Raw genomic sequence first — 20116 nt, 5'->3', positions numbered from 1 at the left:
AGATCCCAAACAATTGTGCCATTTTCCTGCAGCCCCTTCCTCCTCAATCCTTCAGGAAAACAGCCCTAGAATTCCACCTGGGAGAATCCCAGCTGTGACCCCAGAACTCAAATATTCCAAAGAATTATTTGCAATTATTTGTGGAATTCCAAACAAACGTTTGCTCCTGTGCCAGAGACTGCTGACAGACAGGGAAAGGATGGGAATTGCTGCATCCCAGAGGTTCCATCCCAAGCAAGGACAAAAGTCCAGCTGTGGTCGTGTCCAGAATTCACTGTTTGCACAATTGCTGCTGGTTGAGGCCTCAAGAAAAGCCAAGGATAAATAAAGGAGAAATAAACCTGGATTGCTGCAGCATTCCTACAAACCTGGGCAACTCCAAAGCTTCTCCAAATCAAACCCCAAATTTCTGACTCTGTATCTGAGTCCCTCTCACCCCCAGGCACTGCTGGGGTGTCTCCAAGGCTGAATCTGCTTCCAGGAAATGTTTTTCCAGGCTGATTCATGGATCTGCACCTTGAAAAGAAACTCTTCACCCTGCCTGATCCTCTGCTCCTCAATCCATGCTTTGTTTCCAAATAAATCAATTAAAATCTTCCTGCAAATTCAGGGTCTTCAGAAGCAGTTCCAAGAAGGAACAATTAGCTTTTATATTGAGTTAAAACCAGCAAAAATCCTGAAGGTTCCCAATGTTAATTTATTTATCACTGAGTGAAATAAAAGGATATAAAGTGGTTTACATCCCCTAATGAGTTATAATATCAACTGCAGTGAACACAGGGAGAGACTCAGCAGCCACTGCTCACTGATAAGGGCTGAGGAATTATTATTCCTTCTAAAAGTCTGGATTAGCATAGTGGGATAGTTTATTATAATCAGTAAAAATCCTCCTGATAAAAATGCAATTAGGTTGGCCAAGGGGTTTGTAACTCACAGAAAGAATAAATATATAGATATATATAAATTTAAAAAATAGAATTCTGGCTATTTTAGGGTTTATACACCAATACCTTGATTATATTTCTTTAGGTTTGTTTGTTTTCCTAAAGGTTTTATGCAAGAGCAAAAGCATTTTTGCTAAATCTAGAACAGTCCCCCTACAATTCATTCCACACCACATTCTCTGCTTTACAACCTCATTTCAAATCATCTCAACTCTCAGCTTTGCATTATTTGACCCGAAACCCACTTGTAAACAAGGAAACAATCGCAGGAACACAGCTCTGCAATTTGGGGGATGTGGAGCCAAGGAGGCTCTGCCAAATGGCACATTGCAAAGTGGGTGGACAAGTCTTGTTCTCCAAATTCAATTAAATCCTTCTGCTGATTAAATTCAATGGTAAAACAAACATTTCAATGATCCAAACCTACAAAAATACAGCAAATTCAAACATCCTATCTGGTACAAAACTGCATCTGAGGATTAATTAGCCACATTAATTAGCCAATGTTCAACCCCCAACAAGTTTTGTTCAAGGACACCAGGATAGATTTTGGCTTGTTAATTGAGTGCAATTAATCTACAGTTCCATTTACTACTGTCCCACTCTCATTAAAGACAAAAATATAAATGTTTTTATCTCTGTACTTGTTGTCAATTAGCCACAAATGCATATGGAACAGAACCAGATGTTTGTGGTCACCTGTAGCAAAAAAAAATGTGTCCAGGAAAACACCTGAGCTTCATTTACCTCTGGATTTCCTCCATTTACACCTGAACACCTCCAGCCTGGCCTTGGACACTTCCAGGGATCCAGAGGTGTCACAGCACATGCCACAGCATGTACCATGATATACAGAGTGGCACCACAAAATTGCAGAAGGCATTAAGGTCCACACACAGTGACACCATTCCTCAGCAGAAGGCCTCAGGTCCTGCCCATGCAGAGCAAAATCAGAAAGCTGCAAGAATCTGCACTGCTTGTTCTTCAGCCTGACTTTTATACCCTCATGGCTCATGTACTGCACCTGGGTGCCCTCTGTCCACTGTGTGCCCTCTGTCCCCTGTGTGCCCTCTGCTCCCTGGGTCCCCTCTGTCCCCTCTGCTCTCTGTGTGCCCTCTGCCCTCTGGGTCCCCTCTGCTCCCTGGTGTCCCCTCTGTCCCCTGAGTCCCCTCTGTCCCCTGTGTCCCCTCTGTTCCCTGGTGTCCCCTGTGTCCCCTGTGTCCCTGCCCAGCACACCGGGCCCCTCCATGGCTCACTGCTGTCAGTGCTGCTCACCTGCTCCTCACAGCTGCACCCACTGGGGATGAGGCTGGGTCAGTCCCACCCCAATCCCCAAAAACTCTGTGCCTACACAGGGGCAGCCACAGCTGCTCTGGGAATCTGTGCCAGAGCCTCCCCACCCTCCCAGGGAGGAATTCCTTCCCACTATCCCACCTAGCCCTGCTCTCTGGCAGTGCAGCCATTCCCTGTGTCCTGTCCCTCCATCCCGTGTCCAAAGTCCTTCTCCATCTTTCCTGCAGCTCCTTCAGGCACACCCTGAGGTCACCCCAAAGCTTCTCCTGTGCAGGTGAACACTCCCAGCTGTGCCAGCCTTTCCTCCCAGCAGAGCTGCTCCATCCTCTGCTCCTCCTGGAGCCTCCTCTGGGCTCTCTGCAGCAGCTCTGGGTCCCTCCTGTGCTGGGCCAGGTGGGGTCTCACCTGAGGGGCAGAATCAAGGCCAGTCCCCCACCCACCAGCACCCCCAGCTCATGGACTCCCCCAGGCCCAATTCTCAGCCAGGATCCTGAGGTATTACTGGATTTATTCCCATTTTTTATCCAAGAGCTGCTCTCCTGCCAGTGCAGCACCATCTTCCCTGACAGCCTTTAATAACCACAACTTTTTGTTACAGCAGCAAACCCAGCATGAGTCTGGTGGCAGGAGGAGGTGAAAGAGGCTGGAGAATCCCATTCCTGTGGAGAATCTGAAAATCCCTATCCCAAAGTTATGGGAAGCTCTGCCTTCTGTGATGGATGGGGAAGAGAGAAGGCCACAGAGCTGGTACAATGGAACAGCCTTTAACTGGAAACAATCAACAAGTGATAAAGGGATTTATGGATGAAAGACAGGGAATTCAGGGAAACATTCTGTCCCTGTGCAACTGGAGTGTCCCCAGTGCCAAATTCAACACGTCCAGCCCTATTTTCTCTTGAGTCCCACAGGCCACAGTCTGCTCCAGAACAAAAAGCCCTCAGTGCTCTCCTGGCATTACACCTTTGATAATGTGCAACTTCAGACCAACAGCAACAAATATTTGGGGCAGAGATTCCTGCTTTCTTCAAGACTTCTATCTAAATGATGGCCAGACTGGCTGCAGAGCTGTCAGCAAAAATTTGTAACCCAAACCAAAAGATGAAGCACCATCAACAGCCAGGACAGATTTCTGATGGCTGCAGAGATTTAAAAACAAACCAAACCAAGCGGCCCAGGTCTGACAAATTCCTTCAGAAACTCCAAACAGTACAATTTACAGAGGAAAGCATTCACTGAGCATGAATTAATAGAGTCCCAAAGGGGCTGTGGGTTCCTGAAAAGGTTTCTGAAGCCTTTTGTGCACAAACCACAGCAAAAAGTTCAGCTTGTGCACAAGAACTTGAAGATCTCTAAATTAACAACAAAAACATTCAACCCAGATTTCAAAAAGGTTATTGAAGAAACAATTATTGAGAAAAGAGCATTTAGCAAAAGCCCTGGACATTCCATGTTTCTGTTATTACACAACGCAGCCATAATTTATCTTTTCAGTGTATGAAGCCCTCAAAATCAGAGGTAAAAGCAGACACGGCACCTGCTTAGAAGAAAAATTAAATGTCTGCACACCTTTGTAATGGAGAGCAAAAAGTAGTTATTCAGAGCAGTATGAAGTGTGTTCCAGCTATAAAAATATGAAAAAGGAGGAAGAAGTGTTAGAGAAAAGAGTCTTTTGTTAAGCAGATTTCTCTGGCTGGGATCACCTCGATGATAAGATGACAGATACATCAAGATTTAGGTATTTAAAACCACATTAAGGGAGTGAGACACAAAGAGACTGCAGGTCAAGCCTGCTCTTTCAGCAAAGTGCATTAGATTATTCAACAGATTTTCCATCTCCAGCTTCTAACTCCAAAATAAGCAGAGATATTTTTCTAGCAGGACTCTTTAGCAAACAAGCTCATAAAACACAGTCCATTGTACTTCTGGTGAAGAGAAGTAAAATGAGAAGCAATTAGAATGATGATGAACTCATTAAGTCAAAACAGCTATAAATAAAAGCAGAGCAAGTCTCAAAAACCTGTCTGAAAGAGCTGCTGAGGCTTTTCCAGGGGATGGATGAAAGAGTCTGGTTTAAGTCAGGATGAAATGTGGGAAGAGCTGCAAACTGTCCCTGAACCAGCATCTGCTTCTGAGTAACATCACAAAGCTGCTACAAAAATCACCTTCAAGAAGAGAAATGAATTCTACCTCCACCAGCAGCCTCTTGCCAGCTGCACAGAGAGGAGGAATACCCAGCTTTAGGGGCACTTAGGGGATTTTGGGGCAGTGGCAGTGCTGTGTCCTTACCATCGGACTTTATTGCAGGTCTGGGTGGCGCCCAGCGGGGACCCGGCCACCATGGGCACCTGGATGGGGCTGTGCTGCTTGTTCATGACCAGGTCCAGCTTCTCCTCCAGGGATTTGCAGGTGGCCTCCAGGGCCAGCAGCTTGGCCTCGATGCTGTCCAGCCTCAGGCATATGGTCTGGTTGATGGAGTACAGGAACGACTGGGGAGGGAGAAGAACCCGCATTGAGCACTCCGAGTTCATCCCCACTCCTGAGGAAGCTCTGGAGAAACGTGACTGGGAAGCAATCCTAAAGGAACTCACAGCCTGTCTAGTGACAAAATCCACCCCTGATGACATCCAGGAGTGTTTCAGCAGGCTCAGATTCTTCCAGATCTTTATTTGGGAGCCAAAAGCAGCCCAGCCAAAGCCATTTTCACCTAAGCACTTTGTCAGGATGATTTCATCCACTGCAAAATCATTTCTAGTGACTTGCCAAAGCCTTCCAGTCCACATGTGAAAACAAAAGGATTATAAATCTCTGGATGCATCCTCCTGGATAAAGTTAGCGAGTTTTTTCCTGCCTGAACAGATAAATTGCAGTGGAAATTGTATCAATACAAAAAATCTCAGAGACAATTAATGCCACTCACTTCAACTTCCTGCTGAACAGCAAATCAAGAAAAGCAAATAAATAAAATCTGTTTTGCTAAGCAATCTTTTTGAAAAGAAAACATATTCCACTTGGCTTCTCCTGGGAAAACAGGCCATGAGAGGGAAGAGCTGCTCTCTGTGTGCTTTGCAAACAGCAGCTGTGCCATCTTGTGGCCCTGCAGTCACTGAGCACCCCAAACCCTCCTTCACACAGCTCCAGCTCCTGGGATCACCCCAAAAATACAGAATCACACAGGACAGTGTCTGTGGCACTGAAATACTCATCAGGTACTCACACTCCAGGGCAAAAACCAACCCTAAATCACAGCAGTGTCTGCTGAGCTCCTGAGCCAGAATTAAATGGAAATTATCCATCAGGAGAATGCTGTTAGCTTCAAATAATAGCTGCAAACATGCTGAAAGTATCTACAAATGTAACACAAATACATCTTCAAGTGCATCTTTTTGGTCAGCTTCATTGACTTTATCAAAAAATGTCCAAATACTGATGTTTTGTGTCAGTGCAATTAATTCTGGTGATATTTTACATTGCATCTGAAATTCTTGCTACTAATTCTACACTGGAGAATTAGACAATTATCCAGATTTTTAAATTTATGCCTAAAAATGCACAAGTATCCACCAGAATAATTCCAGTATTAGGTATAAACTGTTTATTTTACATTCTTATCATAACTTCCCTTAAACTGAATTGGCATTAAAATGAAACCCAGGAAAGGGCAGTAAATAACCTTAATAGAGGGATCCTGGCAGTTGATTTCTATCCTCTGACGCTTCAGGGCAGGTTCCACATCATCATCTGCCACCTCATGGTTCTCCAACACAACTGCAAAGGGAAAAAAAAAACATTGCCAGAGTTCAAAGCCCAAGAGGACAAAGCTCAAATTAAAAATACAGTAAGTGGAGAAAACAAAAGCATGTCCATTTAATTAAGATATTTAATGTGTTCTTTAACATTTTCTCGGGGTTTCTCTCAAATCTCTGACAGTGGTGATGGGACCAGGTTTGAGTTCCTCTACCAAGCAAAGACTTTTGAAGGACTGGAAGTTCCCAGTTTCTCCTCCAACTCATTTCTGAGTAACTTCTTCATTTTGTATCAGAAAAGCAGTCTTTGGCCTGCATCTCTCATTTCCATTACTGTTCTTACTTGCAATAGTCACAGAGGGCCAACATCTCAATGTATTTTCACTCAGGAAGTCAATTTATGAACAAGTGATATACAAATATTTGCTTTCAGAAGTGTTTTGCAATTTGACTGTCCAAAGAATTTTAATAATGGATGAGAAAAGTGTCTTACACATAAACAATCCCTAATGGATGGGGAGCAGTTCCCACTGGAGAAAAAGACTAAACCATGGAGAAAAACAAGACAGCAGGAATATTTACTTGTTTTTGGGGTTAGTCTACCCCTGCACAAAAAAACAAACAGGCAATAAAGCCTTTAAGAGAAAAGTGAACTAAATAAAATAATCTGATCTAAAGGGTTTGGAGAAATACAAGTGAAGCTCTGGAAAACGTGGGATATGGGCTTCAAAAGCACCTTTTGGAATAAAAACCTGGTTTGTATTTTAAAGAAAAGCTCAGCAGTGATTTCCAGTTAATGAGCACTGCTGTAAATCTCTTCCTACCTGGATTATCAGGAGTCAGGTCCTCAACAGCAATCTGAACCACATCTGCCAAATCCTGCTCTGACATCATTCAGAACCAGCAGCAAAACCCCTCAGGTACCACTGCAGCTCCCCAGGGCAGAGCTGGCCCGGCATGCACTCCTGCAACACAGCAGCAAGCACAGGGTTAATATTTGTGAAATGTCTCAGACAGCATCAAGGCCTTCTGCTTTTCATTCTCCTTTTATTGAGAGATTAATTTCTCAGAGAAATGACCAAGCTACAAAGGGATTGTCCAGTGGCATCCACAGCTCAGCTCCTACAGCCCCTCCAGAGGAACCTCCCTGCCCCAGGGCTGAGGCAGGAGCTGAACCTTTCCTTGCACATTCCCAGGGAGAAGAACTTCCAGGTTCACACTCACAAAGCTCACAAAGCTCCAGTCCACCAGAACTGCAAATTCTGAACCTTGTCAGGCCTCTAAAATCTTCCTAAACTCAGCGAGAACCAGGAGTTTCCTCACATCTTGTAACAACTCAAGCAAAACTTGACTTTTTTCTTTAGGATGAACTTGCCCAGTTTTTCTACAGTTCAGCTCCGATGAAACCTTTTCCAGGATGTGGTCCTGATTTTAAAGTCAAAATATTTCTCAGCCTTGCTCTCCTGGAATTCTCAGTCCAGGTTCTTTATTAGTGTTTTAAGATAAATCTTCAACCTGTAAAATTGAAATAAAATCACTACAATCTCTCCTAGCTGTGCTTTCTCCCAGTTTACAAAGGGCTGGACAAGGAATACCAAGAGATCAGTGGATATTTTTTTCCCCTTTTTTAACCTGAAGTAAAAAACATTGGAGAGATAAATGGAGATTTACTGATGGAAATGATAATTCATCCATTAACACAAATATGGAATCCAACTATGCACAATGATTTTCCTCTTCCACTTGAGCCCAAGAAATCCATCAGGCCAGACTTGGAGAGGATAAATTTTGAGGAGAGCAATACAACCTAGAGAAGGATTCTGAGGAGTCTTCCACATCTCCCAACTGTTTACCCAAAATACCAGCACTGCCAGCACTGAGTCACTCGAAATTCTGCTCATGGTGAAAGACTTTTGGGCCAGCACAGAGTGTGGCAGCAAGCCCAAAAAACCTGGCAGTCCTTCCGTGCTTGTGGATGCCATTTTGGCAAGTGAAATTTGCCATTTCTGAGAAGTCCTGGTGCCCGGCCAGGCTGAGCAGAACAAAGCAGCTGTGCTGTTCCATCCTGTCACACATGGCCTGCACCAGAGACGGGACACATCCACCACCCCAAGCACTAAAAAAAACCAAATTAGAACAGTTAAAAACATATTATTTACAGGATTCACTGTAATTTGCTTCATTATTACAGGGCTCATTGATGCTGCACATGTTGCATTGAAACCAATCCTAGCAATAAATTTCTTCTTTTAATTGTATTGCAATTAAATTGTAATAAATGTATAAAATCCACTTTAATACTTCACATATTTAGCACAAAAAATCCTGAGTTTGAAGGGACCCACATGGATCATCCAACTCCTGGCCCTGCACAGACAACTCAAGACAAAACCATGTGCCTTCAAAATTAAATTTAAAAATCACTAAATTCAACCTTTCTTCAAATGATTTCCTGTTTCCAGCACCCACTGTCCACCTCTCACGGGACATAGGCTGAAAGTGAAGAGGGAGAAAGTTCAACTTCACCTCAGGAAAACCCAAATATTCTGTCCCAGAGCCTTGAAAGGGCACAACCACCACCACCAACACACACAGAGAAACGTGTGCTCATAACATCAATATTTATTTCCATTTAAACAAATTTTATCCCAATCTCACTAAATCAGACAGCTTGGAAGAAATCAGCCACAATTCTGTCTTTTCAAAGCCAGGATAAAATTCCCTTCTGCTGCCATCCTGGATCAAAATATAAAGGGGAAAACAAATAAATTTGTTATGAATCCTGGGGATTAGGAAAGCAATGCCCAAGGTTAGGATTGGGAATCCTGATGAGGAAAGCAATGCCCAGGAAAGCTGCAGCCACTGCAGTTCTCACACCTTGAATAAAGAGTCCCTCTCCAAAACTCACCATTTCCATTTCTAACAGTAAATTTCACTGGTGGGCTGACCTTGCTTTCAGAACCAAGGGGAAAAGCCCGATAAAATTCAACAGGATGAGAGTTAGAGGAGTTTATCAGCTTCAAAAAGCTTCAGTCAACAAATTCAGAGTAACTTTGCCATTATGGTTTCCATGTACTTGGTGAAGTATTTACCAGTGTTTCCTCACGTAAAACACTCCTTTTCTTGAAATTTCCTCTATATTCCCCCTTTTTTCCACCTCCTGTCTGAAACTCTAGTCCCCATTAAATCTAAATTAAGTGTATGTACATTGGCATCGAGCCACCACTGCTGAACTATTCCCAGGAACAAATTTTAAGTTATAAAAAAGAAATATTAGCAGAAAGCCAGGAAGCTGGGGATAAACCACAGCAGGGCCAAGGAACTTCTCCTCCCCGAGCAGCACGTGGAAGTTGGATCAACACAGGACTATTTTATGGTCATTTTGCCCCTGTCTGGGGCAGGGGATGTGGAAGAAGGTTCTACCAGGCAGTGGAAAATATTCCATTAGAGGAGTTCCTGGCCAGCCAGGCTCACACCAATTCCAGCCCAGTGCTTTTGGTGGGTCTACACTGCACTTTTGGATTCTCCCAGAGAATTCCAGGGGCTCCTCCAACTCTGAAAGTGAGGAACAGGTTATGGTGTGTCCTGGAGGGATTTCTTCCCCTGTCCACTCCCAATTCCCTCCAAAAGGGCCAGGTTGGATCCATGAGGTTCCACAGGGCCCTTGGGCCACAACATCCCCTGGAGCTCCAGGCTGGAAAGCTGGGAAAGGACTGGGGATGCTGGGGACTGGAGCCCAGGTGTGCCAGGTGGGTTGGCACCAGCTCTGGCATGGCCACAGCCCCAGGGCAGGGACTGTCCCCTGTGCTGGGCACCGCTGAGGCCACGCCTGGGGTTCTGGTCAGGTTTGGAGAATCCTCCAAAACAGACCTGGAGGGGCTGGAGCGTGTCCAGGGAAGGGGACGGAGCTGGGAAGGGGATGGAGAATCCTGAGGGAGCTGGGAAGGGGATGGAGAATTCCTGAGGGAGATGGAAAGTGGCTGGAGAATTCCTGAGGGAGCTGGGAAGGGGCTGGAAGATCCTGAGGGATTTGGGAAGGGTCTGGAAGATCCTGAGGGAGCTGGGAAGGGGCTGGAGAATTCCTGAGGGAGCTGGGAAGGGGTTGGAAAATCCTGAGGGATTTGGGAAGGGTCTGGAAGATCCTGAGGGAGCTGGGAAGGGGCTGGAGAATTCCTGAGGGAGCTGGGAAAGGGCTGGAGAATTCCTGAGGGAGCTGGGAAGGGGCTGGAGAATTCCTGAGGGAGATGGAAAGTGGCTGGAGAGTTCCTGAGGGATTTGGGAAAGGTCTGGAGGATCCTGAGGGAGCTGGGAAGGGACTGGAGGATCCTGAGGGATTTGGGAAGGCACTGGAGGATCCTGAGGGAGCTGGGAAGGGGCTGGAGGATCCTGAGGGATTTGGGAAGGCACTGGAGGATCCTGAGGGAGCTGGGAAGGGGCTGGAGGATGCTGAGGGAGCTGAGGGGGCTCAGCCTGGGGCAAAGGAGGCTCAGGGACCCTCCTGGCCCTGCACAGCTCCTGCCAGGAGGGGACAGCCGGGGGGTCGGGCTCTGCTCCAGGAACAGGGACAGGAGAGGGAACGGCCTCAGGGCAGGCTCAGGGTGGGCAGCAGCAGGAATTTCCCCATGGAAAGGGGGCTCAGGGATTGGAAGTGCCCAGGGAGGGTTGGAGTGCCCATCCTTGGAGGTGTCCCAGGAATCCCTGAGGTGGCACTCAGAGCTCGGGGATGGGGACAAGGTGGGCACTGGGCACAGCTGGGTGATCCCAGAGCTTCTTCCCACCCTCAATAATCAATTTGTGGTTTCAATAATCAAATCCCAGGTTCCCCAAACGTTTCTAACCCCTCAGAGCTTTTGCAGCCCATTACCAGAGCAGCTCTTCCACTGCCCCCCCCTTTCCCCACCCCAGGCCAGACCCCACTTTGTTCCTCTGATCCAATAATCCCAGCAGATACCTGCTCCTGCTGGATAAATGAAACTATAACTACAAATTATCTCATTTTCCCTCAAAAACAGGAGCAAAAAGCCTTGAGCATCCCTGTAAGCATTTGCCTGGAAGCGGCTCCGGGACTGGAATACTCAAAAAACCTCATCACAGACAACTAAAGATATAAATTTAAAGCTGATTAGATAAATTACATTAAATATCTCTGCCAATACTCATGCTCAGAATTGATACACTTAACACAGAATTCAATCAGCCTTTGTTTAATTAAGTAAATTAATATTTGTAAACAACTAAATTAAATTCACCTGAATTCCAGATTAGCTTTTCCACACACAAGTTTAATGTAATTTAATTAATCTATTTTAAAACATTAATTCCAAATAATTCTTCTGAGCAGTCCCTTGTAAACAAAGCTATTTACTGAAATATCTGATGCTTTTCCTGAGTCACGGGGCAGCATTCCAAAGTGGATAACCAAACCCATCCAATGCCTTGTTAACACAGGAGAACACACACACAAACCAGAAACCTTCTCTCACATTAATTAGCGAGGGTAAACAGCATCTTTTAAAAAATCCAAACACATTCCAAAGCTCTGCTTGGAGTGTGGAATTGCACTGCTCTGGCTGGAGCAGCTGAGCTCTCTTGGGACATTTCCCAGGGCTACTGATAAATGAAAAAACTTCCCTCAGATTCCAGCTTGCACTGTGGCAAATATTCCTGCTGGCTGTGTGAGAAAAGCTGGAAAATGCCATTTCCCTCTGCCCAGCCCAAGAGCCTCAAAAGTTCTTCCTCTTCTTCATCCCACTCTTCCTTCTAATCAATTAAAGGCAATGCTCAAATATGGAATCTCTGTTCCAAAACTCTTTATCCAACCACATTTGGAATCATGGAATTGCTGGGGTGGGAAGGGACCTTGAGGATCCTCCCATTCCACCTGTGATAATTCATTTGTGGGGAATTTTGGAAGGAATTTGAGATGGGACCTCTGAGTTGTTTTTGCTGATGTGGTTTATTTTACCTTCTACACAGGCAGGAAGGTTGAGTTCAGCACACATCTTCACTGCATGGTTCAGAAGTCCACAAGACCCTCACTCACAAGACCTGTTAAGGATTTATTGACCAATAAAACACTGCCAACAAGGATGTTTATGGTTTTGACCCAATCCTTAAATATTCTGCCTTATGGACCCATGTTACAGTGTAATCTTTCTTAGCCAATCATGTTTGGACACAAAAACCTACAATGCTGCATTCTAAACTCCTTGTTTACCTCTGGAACTTTTATTTTTTCTCTATCTCAAAACCTGAAAACTCTAAACTTTCCTTTACTCAACGTGTCTCTGCTTTTACCTATAAATCAACATTCTCACTTCTGCCACCTCAGTTTGGAAGCCTGTGTTTAATTCTAAGCTTTGGCTTACAGGTCCAAAGTCCTGTGAGAGTTCCTCACGTTTTGGATCCCAACATCCACCCCAGGGACACCTTTCACCATCCCAGGCTGCTCCAAGCCCTGTCCAGCCTGGCCTGGGACACTTCCAAAGATCCAGGGCAGCCACAGCTGCTCTGGGAAATCCACCCCAGGGCCTCACCACCCTCATCCCATCTCTCCCTGTCCATGGAAAGCCATTCCCCATAAATGAATTTAATTAATTAACTAATTGAGCCCAGCTGCCCATTTTTTTTCTGAGCCAAAGGTCCTTATTCTGCAAAAACTCTGATTTAGTGAGACTTTCCAAGGTTTTGCAAAGCAGGTGAACACAAAGCCCAGCCCAGTGACAGGAATAAACCCAGCACAGGCCAGGGCTGGTCTCCAGGAGCAGAGAAATGACCTCCAGCTGCACAGGGATTATGGTATAAACATCATCCATGCTCTCCAGGGACGATGCAGAGGACAAAACACTCATTAATTCGGTTTTTATTTAAATCCCTGAGGTCTCATCCCTGCAGGGAAACAGCCCAGAGGGGCACGGAGCTGTCTCTGGACAAGGAATTATCCCCACTTAACTCCAGCTGGGAAGGAAACTATGGAATCCCAGCAAAGCAGGACAGGATTGTCCCTGGGAAGGTCTCCAGGAGGAAGAATCCCCCTCTGGAGGCTCCAAACCCCTGGCACAGCTGTGACCCCTCTGCAGCAGCTCCAAGGGCACAACTGGGAATGTTGGGATAATTCCATCCATGGAGTTATTCTCAGGAGCTGCAGAGCTCAGGACACAACAATTCTCATTTCAGTCCCTCCCTGTGACTTGCACCAATTCTCTAACCCAGAGGCGGGCTTTTCCTCCATGATAAAATCACTTTGGTTGGCAGCTGAAAAAGAGCCTTCCTGCACCAATTCCCAAAAAAGCCATACCAGTGCAAATGTAACACAAAAAACCACAATTTAACAGCATCCAGGGCTCAAAGCACCATAAATCCAAGAGCCTCCTTTGAGCCCCAGCTCTCTGCAGCCTTTGACAATGCGAATTAAAACTCATTTTAGGAGGAAGAGATCAGATTTACACTTCCTTCTTGCTACCCAAAACAACAAATGAGAATAATTTTTTCTTAGCATCTGTTTGGCTGTCAGCCTCATCCTCAATCCACCTTAAAAGGCAAGGAAAAACATTGTGTTTCAATTAAATTTCATAGTAAAACCACACAAACATTTCCGTTTTAACAGCTTAAAAACGAGTGTAATAGTAGACAAGCAACCTTGATTCAGCTAAAGATCAGGAAAAATGTCTATTCTCCCAAAAAAATGACAGAAATATTCCCTATCTGGGAAAACCAGAACACCAGCCACAACATTCTGGAGATGGATATATCAAATAAATATCACTCACAGTGGTATTATGGTGATAGACTCCAGTGCAAGTGGTAAAATTCAGCTAGCAACCAAAAAAAGGAAATGTCTGCTCCAGGAATAAAGGAGCTGGAAACTTTCTGGAGTAGAAAGCCTCCCAGGCAGGGAGAAATTCTCAAGTATTACCACAAAAGCTCCCATTATTATTGTTGGTTTATTGTTTTGCCTTCAGAAATATTTGCTTTTTAGGTTTTTTTTTTTGTTTTTTTTTTTTCATTCCACCTGGTACAAGGCACTGTTTTGCTTGGATGTCTTTTCCCAAGTCTCCTAACCCTGGCACCAATCCTAACACAACACCCAACAAATAATCCAGGAATGCCTTCTGTGCTTCCCAGCACGAGGAATGGCAGTGGGTGGTCACAGAGAGCAGGAATTGCAGCCCAAATTCCCTGTGGATCTTGTTCAAACTCCTGTGCCATGTGCCAGCTCCCTGTGGCACAGCCTGGATGGGATTTGCTCCCCAGGAGCTGGGCAGGAAATGTTCACACGTGTCCCAGCTCTGCTTTCAGGTGCTTGCACACACACACAGAGGCCTGAATTCAATTTACAGCCATTTAATCCCCTTGAACTGCAGCAGCCCACCCCAGGAAGGAGCTAAATGCTTGCAGATTGCAGCTCTTAAAGCAGAGGCTGCAATTCGGGATCCTGGTGGGATCATTCCCGACAGGGATCATTCACACCAGGCACAATTTGTAGAGTTTGCTGAAAAGCAGCAAAAGTGAGAGCAGAGCTGCCCAGAGAGCAAATCCTGTCCTGCTGTTTTCTTGTTTTCAGCCACTAGATGGAGGATTTTTATTGGGAACAGCTCCAAAAATCCTGCACGGCCTTCCAGGGCAGGTTTAGGGTGGATATTAGGCAAAGGTTTTTCCCCTAGAGGGTGCTGGGCACTGCCCGAGGGTGAGGAGCTCCAGGAGAGGTTGGACAGCGCTGCCAGGGATGCCCAGGGTGGAATTTTGGGAATGTCCTGGACTGGATGATCCCTTCCAGCTCAGGGTATTCCATTATTCCAGGAAATTCAAACATCCAGGATTAGTTTCATCCAGCTTCCACCATCCCAGGGTGCTCCAAACCCCATCCAGCCTGGCCTTGGGCACCTCTGCCAAGGCTCCCCATCCTCACAGGAAGGAATTCCTTCCTAATATCCCACTTATCCCTGCCCTCCTCAGCTTAGGGCTATTCCCTCTTGGCCTGCCAGCTTACCTTTAGATTAATAATAATAATTTATAGGTTTTTTTTCTCATTTTTTCCTAATATGTGCACAGCTAGTCCTCAATACACTGGAAAAAAGTTTCTGATCCAGCAATTCCAGAGGAGACAAGGACAGCCCCTGGTGTTGGCACAGGCTGCTGCTACTAAAAAAAAAAAAAAAAAAAAGCAGAAAAGCCAACATCAAATACAACCTGCTCAGTCCAAAGTCTTCTAATGGATTTTCCTGTTGCAGGCATCAAGGAAAAGAAACCATTCCAGCTGCCAAACCAGACCTTAGCACTGCTGTATAACAGAGAGATAGCAGGATTCTCAAATTCTTGCCAAAAATAGGAATGAAAATAAACTGAGGAGCATCATTTCAGTAGGGAAACACGAACAGCTCTTCAAAATCTGAATTATTTTCATATGATTACTGAGGGTGGAAAAGAGCTCTGCGATGGTGGAATTCCCCCTGTGCCCCATCCCCACCTTGTCCCCAGCCCAGAGCTCTAAATCAGGGGTTACAAACAGGAAGCAACATCAAATGATTCTGTTCAACAGACACCACCACAAATTATTTTATTTCAAGTCCCACATACCAAGGGTGTGATGAAGTTAAACCTTTTGTATTTTTCAGTCTAACTGGTTGCAAAATTCACTATTTTCCAGCATCTTTAAAAACCTAAACCTGCAAGGAAACAAGTTTTATGTGACTGTGAAGATGTTTTATTCCTTTTATTTTACTTGGGAAAGAAAGGGCGGGGGGGGGGGGGAAAGTGGTAATTAACCTTTCAACAAGTATGAATAAAGCAGAAAATAAGGTTATTTCAACTGTCAATAACTAAATATCGAGTTTCAAACTAAAGGAAATCAACCTATGACCAAAATTTTATTGGCAAAGTTCTGCATACAAAGACATTTTGTGGTTTTAATTCCAACCACTGGCTTTGCTCTGTCTCCTCCTACAAGTGGCTCAATCCCAGCAATTCCAGTTCCAGGGTTCCTCCAAGGAAAGAGATGAAAACCCTGGAATTCTGACACAATAAAGGAATACCCTGGAATTCTGATAAAAGAAAACCCTGGAATTCTGACACAATAAAGGAATACCTTGGAATTCTGATAAAATAAAAGAAAACCTTGGAATTCTGACACAATAAAGGAAAACCCTGGAATTCTGATAAAAGAAAACCCTGGAATTCTGACACAGTAAAGCTGTGTGCTGTTCCTGCATCTAAAGAGTTTTACAAGATGAGGGGGAAGCTCAAGAGAAAATTCAGAGGCAAACTCCAAACAGGAGAACACCCTGGAATTCCCGGGATGTGAATCCCATGGGACACAACCACTCCTTCCCAAGCCAAGGTAAATCCACAGGCAGCAGCTCTAAAAGCTCATTTTTCCTCATCTGATTGCCCAAAATTCCAGAAAAAAAGATGGTAAAAGCAGCACAGGCAGGAAAAGAGCCTTTTCCACACTTATTTCTTGGAGCAGGTGCCTCTGGAAGCTGCAGCTGTGAGCATTGCTAATTAGCAGCACACCTTTAATGGTTTTATTAAATTACTCTGGATGTTATTAATCAATTAGCCCTTTAAAAGAACCCTAATTAACACCTGCTCTGGAAGCACACAGCTTTCACATGGCTGGGTGATTCACACAGAACACCCAGCTGTAGAAGAGATGATAAACTGAAAAAAAACAAAGTTATAAAATCTTTTTGTCCTCTGGAGAAGATGGAATGTTTCCCAAATCTAACCTCCATCTTTTTATTCTCTCAATAAATTAATTAATCTTTCCTCCTAGCAACTATTACTGAAAATGAAACTACTTCCGTTTATTGTGGGGAAATTTACTCAGGGTTTCAGAATCAAAGTCTTGTTATTCTGGTGCATTTCTGTAAACAACTATTTTAAAAATATATAATTATATATATATAAACTTCCTAGCAGAGAAAATCCTCTGTTTCAAGAGTCACTGCTGTGAAATTCAGACACTTTTTTGTTTGATATTTTAAAATCTTGGTTGAAATATTTGAAGTCACACAGATGTCAGGTTTGCCTCTTGAAATATTGGAATCTATAGGGCACCACACCTCAGATATCCTCACACAGAAGGCAAGAAAGTACCAAAAAACACTCCAAAATACCATTTTAAAGCTGCTTCCACCAAAGCAATCTCTCAGTTGCTAATAACCCTTGTTTACTTCAAAAAGTCTTCCCTGGAGAGCTCCAAAAATAAACTGATCCATAAACTATCCGTGCCATAGCAGGATAAAATGACTATATTTGGTGAAGTACACAACTTGCCACTGTGGATGGATTTAAAAATAAAACAAAAAAAAAAAAAAAAAAAAAGAAAAGAAAATGGGGAGGAGAGGGAGGAAAAGGAGGCAACACTTGAATTGCAAATAAGGGCATAGGGATACGAGTGTGTTGAGAGAATCCTGGAATAGTTTGGGTGGGAAGGGATTTTAAAGGGATTTTAAATCTCGTTCCAGCCCTGCCATGGCAGGGACACCTTCCACTATCCCAGGCTGCTGCAAGCCCTGTCCAGCCTGGCCTTGGGATGCAGGGGCAGCTCCAGGGAAAGGCACACAGGGAGGAATTCCTTCTGCACATCCCATCTAAAGCCCTCCATGTCACACAGCTGCCTGCTGTGAAGGGGACAGGAACCACCAGCGCTGCTGTGGGTGTGCACACCCTGCCAGGCGCTGCAGGAGCACACGGGGGCTGCTCCCAGGAGCGCTCCCAGCCCAGCCCCAGCCCCAAACACATCCCGGGGGGACAGCGGGACACCGAGCCCAGCACGGGGTGAGCCAAACCTTTGGGTGGAAGGGATTTAAAGCTCATCCCGCACCACCCCTGCCACGGCAGGGACACCTTCCACCATCTCCCAGCTGCTCCAAGCCCTGTCCAACCTGGCCTTGGGCACTGCCAGGGATCCAGGGGCAGCTACACCTTCTCCGGGCACGCCTCAGCACCCTCACTGAGGGAAGGATTTCTCCCCGGTATGGAACCACAGGGGGATGCATGAGAGGGATGGGGGGGTGGGTGGGTGAGGCGGAGTGGGGTCCCCCCGCCTCGGCCGCTCCCTCCCCGCCGGCTCAGGGCCCGGGGGGGGTGTGGGGGAGCGCGGTGTGTGCGCGGTGTGTGCGCGGTGCCCCCGGTGCGGGGCCGTGCGGACGGGGGGGTGGGCGCGCAGCGGAGCTGCCGCCCGCGGGGGCGCCGCGTTACCGTGTGAGGCGGGCGCCGAGTTCTCGTGGTGTTTTGTGCGGCGGCTGCGATAATGGCGTCCTTCCTCGCGAGAGATCCGGCCGGCGGCCCCGCGCCGCGCACGCGCCGCGCGCCCGCGCGCTGCCCCCGCCCTTGCCCCGCCGCCGAGGCGCCGCAGCGGGGGGGAGCGGACTACGAGTCCCAGAGGGCAGCGCGCGCGCCCCCGCAGGAGCACGCCGGGACCTGTAGTACGCGCGGGGGTGGCGCGGGGCGTGCCGGGAAGTGTAGTCCGGGAATCACGGAATCACAGAGATTTATCCCGGGATCGTTGAGGGTGGTGGAAAAGAGCTCCGGGATCGTGCAATTCACCCTGTGCCCCATCCCCACCTTGTCCCCATCCCCGAGCTCTGAGTGCCACCTCAGGGGTTCCTGGGACACCTCCAGGGATGGGCACTCCAACCCTCCCTGGGCACTTCCAATCCCTGAGCCCCCTTTCCATGGGGAAATTCCTGCTGCTGCCCACCCTGAGCCTGCCCTGAGGCCGTTCCCTCTCCTTCTGTCCCTGTTCCAGGAGCAGAGCCCGACCCCGTGGCTGTCCCCTCCTGGCAGGAGCTGTGCAGGGCCAGGAGGATCCCTGAGCCTCCTTTGCTCCAGGCTGAGCCCCCTCAGCTCCCTCAGGATCCTCCAGTCCCTTCCTAAATCCCTCAGGATCCTCCAGCACCTTCCCAAATCCCTCAGGATCCTCCAGCCCCTTCCCAAATCCCTCAGGATCCTCCAGCCCCTTCCCAGCTCCCTCAGGATCCTCCAGCCCCTTCCCAGATCCCTCAGGATTTTCCAAATCCCTCAGGAATTCTCCATCCCCTTTCCATCTCCCTCAGGAATTTTTGAGCATCTTTCCCACTCCCTCAGGAATTCTCCAGCCCCTTCCCAAATCCCTCAGGATCCTCCAGCCCCTTCCCAGCTCCCTTAGGAATTCTCCAGCCCTTTCCCATCTCCCTCAGGATTTTCCAGCTCCCTTAGGAATTCTCCATCCCCTTCCCCGCTCCGTTCCCTTCCCTGGACACGTTCCAGCCCCTCAATGTCCACAGCGCTCAGCCAGCAAAGCCGGCAGATTGAACAGGAATCTGCACCTCCAAAATCATTCACACCTTCCCCATCATCTGCTGCTTCCATCAGATTCCTCCTGGATGTCACTGTCGTGCTAAGGACAGCAACGTCACCGTGCCCAGAGCAGGCTGAGCAGCAGGCAGCAAGTGGGAATTTGCTAAATTGGCTCATCAGCCTCGCTCTTCTGTCACTCCTGTGCGTGCTGTGAGAACAGGAGGGCTGGGCGAAGGTGCAGAACGCGCCGTGAAACCTTCTGGGCAGGATAAAAATATGCAAAAAGCCTCCAAAAAAGAAGCACGGAGGAAGCGTGTGCAAATGGCTGTGAAAGAGGACAAAGATTAGACAAATTGATGTCTTTATATAGCACAGTGTTGCCCAATAAAGACCAACCACGCTTCACTTTTCAGCTTCACCGTAGCCAGCAGCAACTTCTGCATTAAAACATTCCCTAAATAAATTTAATGAAAATTCCTAAATAAGATGCTTAATGGGGTTCTCCAGTGCCATGTCACACAGCTGAATCCACTCTGGTTCAGCTGTAAGAGGTTCTCCAGACACCTGCAGGCCTGGTGTGTTGGGAAATTGCTCCCTCCTGCCCTCCTGCAGGTTTGGGAGTGCTCAGCTGAGCCTGTTGATTTATTTACCATGTTCTCCCCCTTCACAAACAGATTAGGCAGTTCAAAGGTTAAACTACTTAGAATCTGACTTTTCACACCGGATTATTTCACGCTTTGCTGCACCTATTTGCCCTGCAACAGTTTTGCTGTAGGGTTTCTGCTGGACTCAAGCAATTGCAGGTCCCAGCTGGAAAAACAGGGATACAAATATCCATGTTCCAGCTGCTGT

At 46.5% G+C, this 20116-nt stretch overlaps 1 protein-coding gene across 2 annotated transcripts in view; it reads right to left on the bottom strand.

The window, feature by feature from the left end:
• The window catches only part of BANP (BTG3 associated nuclear protein), a 111909-nt gene extending 93589 nt beyond the window's left edge, over positions 1-18320 (bottom strand). For both annotated transcript variants that reach the window (XM_030282266.4, XM_072934217.1), the window contains exons 1-4: positions 18185-18320; positions 6805-6945; positions 5908-6002; positions 4524-4723 (exon numbers count right to left, since the gene is read on the bottom strand). In XM_030282266.4, coding sequence (XP_030138126.4) covers positions 4524-4723; positions 5908-6002; positions 6805-6874 — 365 coding nt within the window. In that variant the 5' untranslated portion in view covers positions 6875-6945; positions 18185-18320. The remainder of the gene's footprint in view (positions 1-4523; positions 4724-5907; positions 6003-6804; positions 6946-18184) is intronic.
• Positions 18321-20116: the final 1796 nt, after the last annotated feature.

Source organism: Taeniopygia guttata, chromosome 11 (assembly GCF_048771995.1).
Source record: "Taeniopygia guttata chromosome 11, bTaeGut7.mat, whole genome shotgun sequence".
Taxonomy (NCBI): domain Eukaryota; kingdom Metazoa; phylum Chordata; class Aves; order Passeriformes; family Estrildidae; genus Taeniopygia; species Taeniopygia guttata.
The sequence above is the reverse complement of the archived record's forward strand: the minus strand, read 5'-3'. Positions and strand labels throughout refer to the sequence as shown.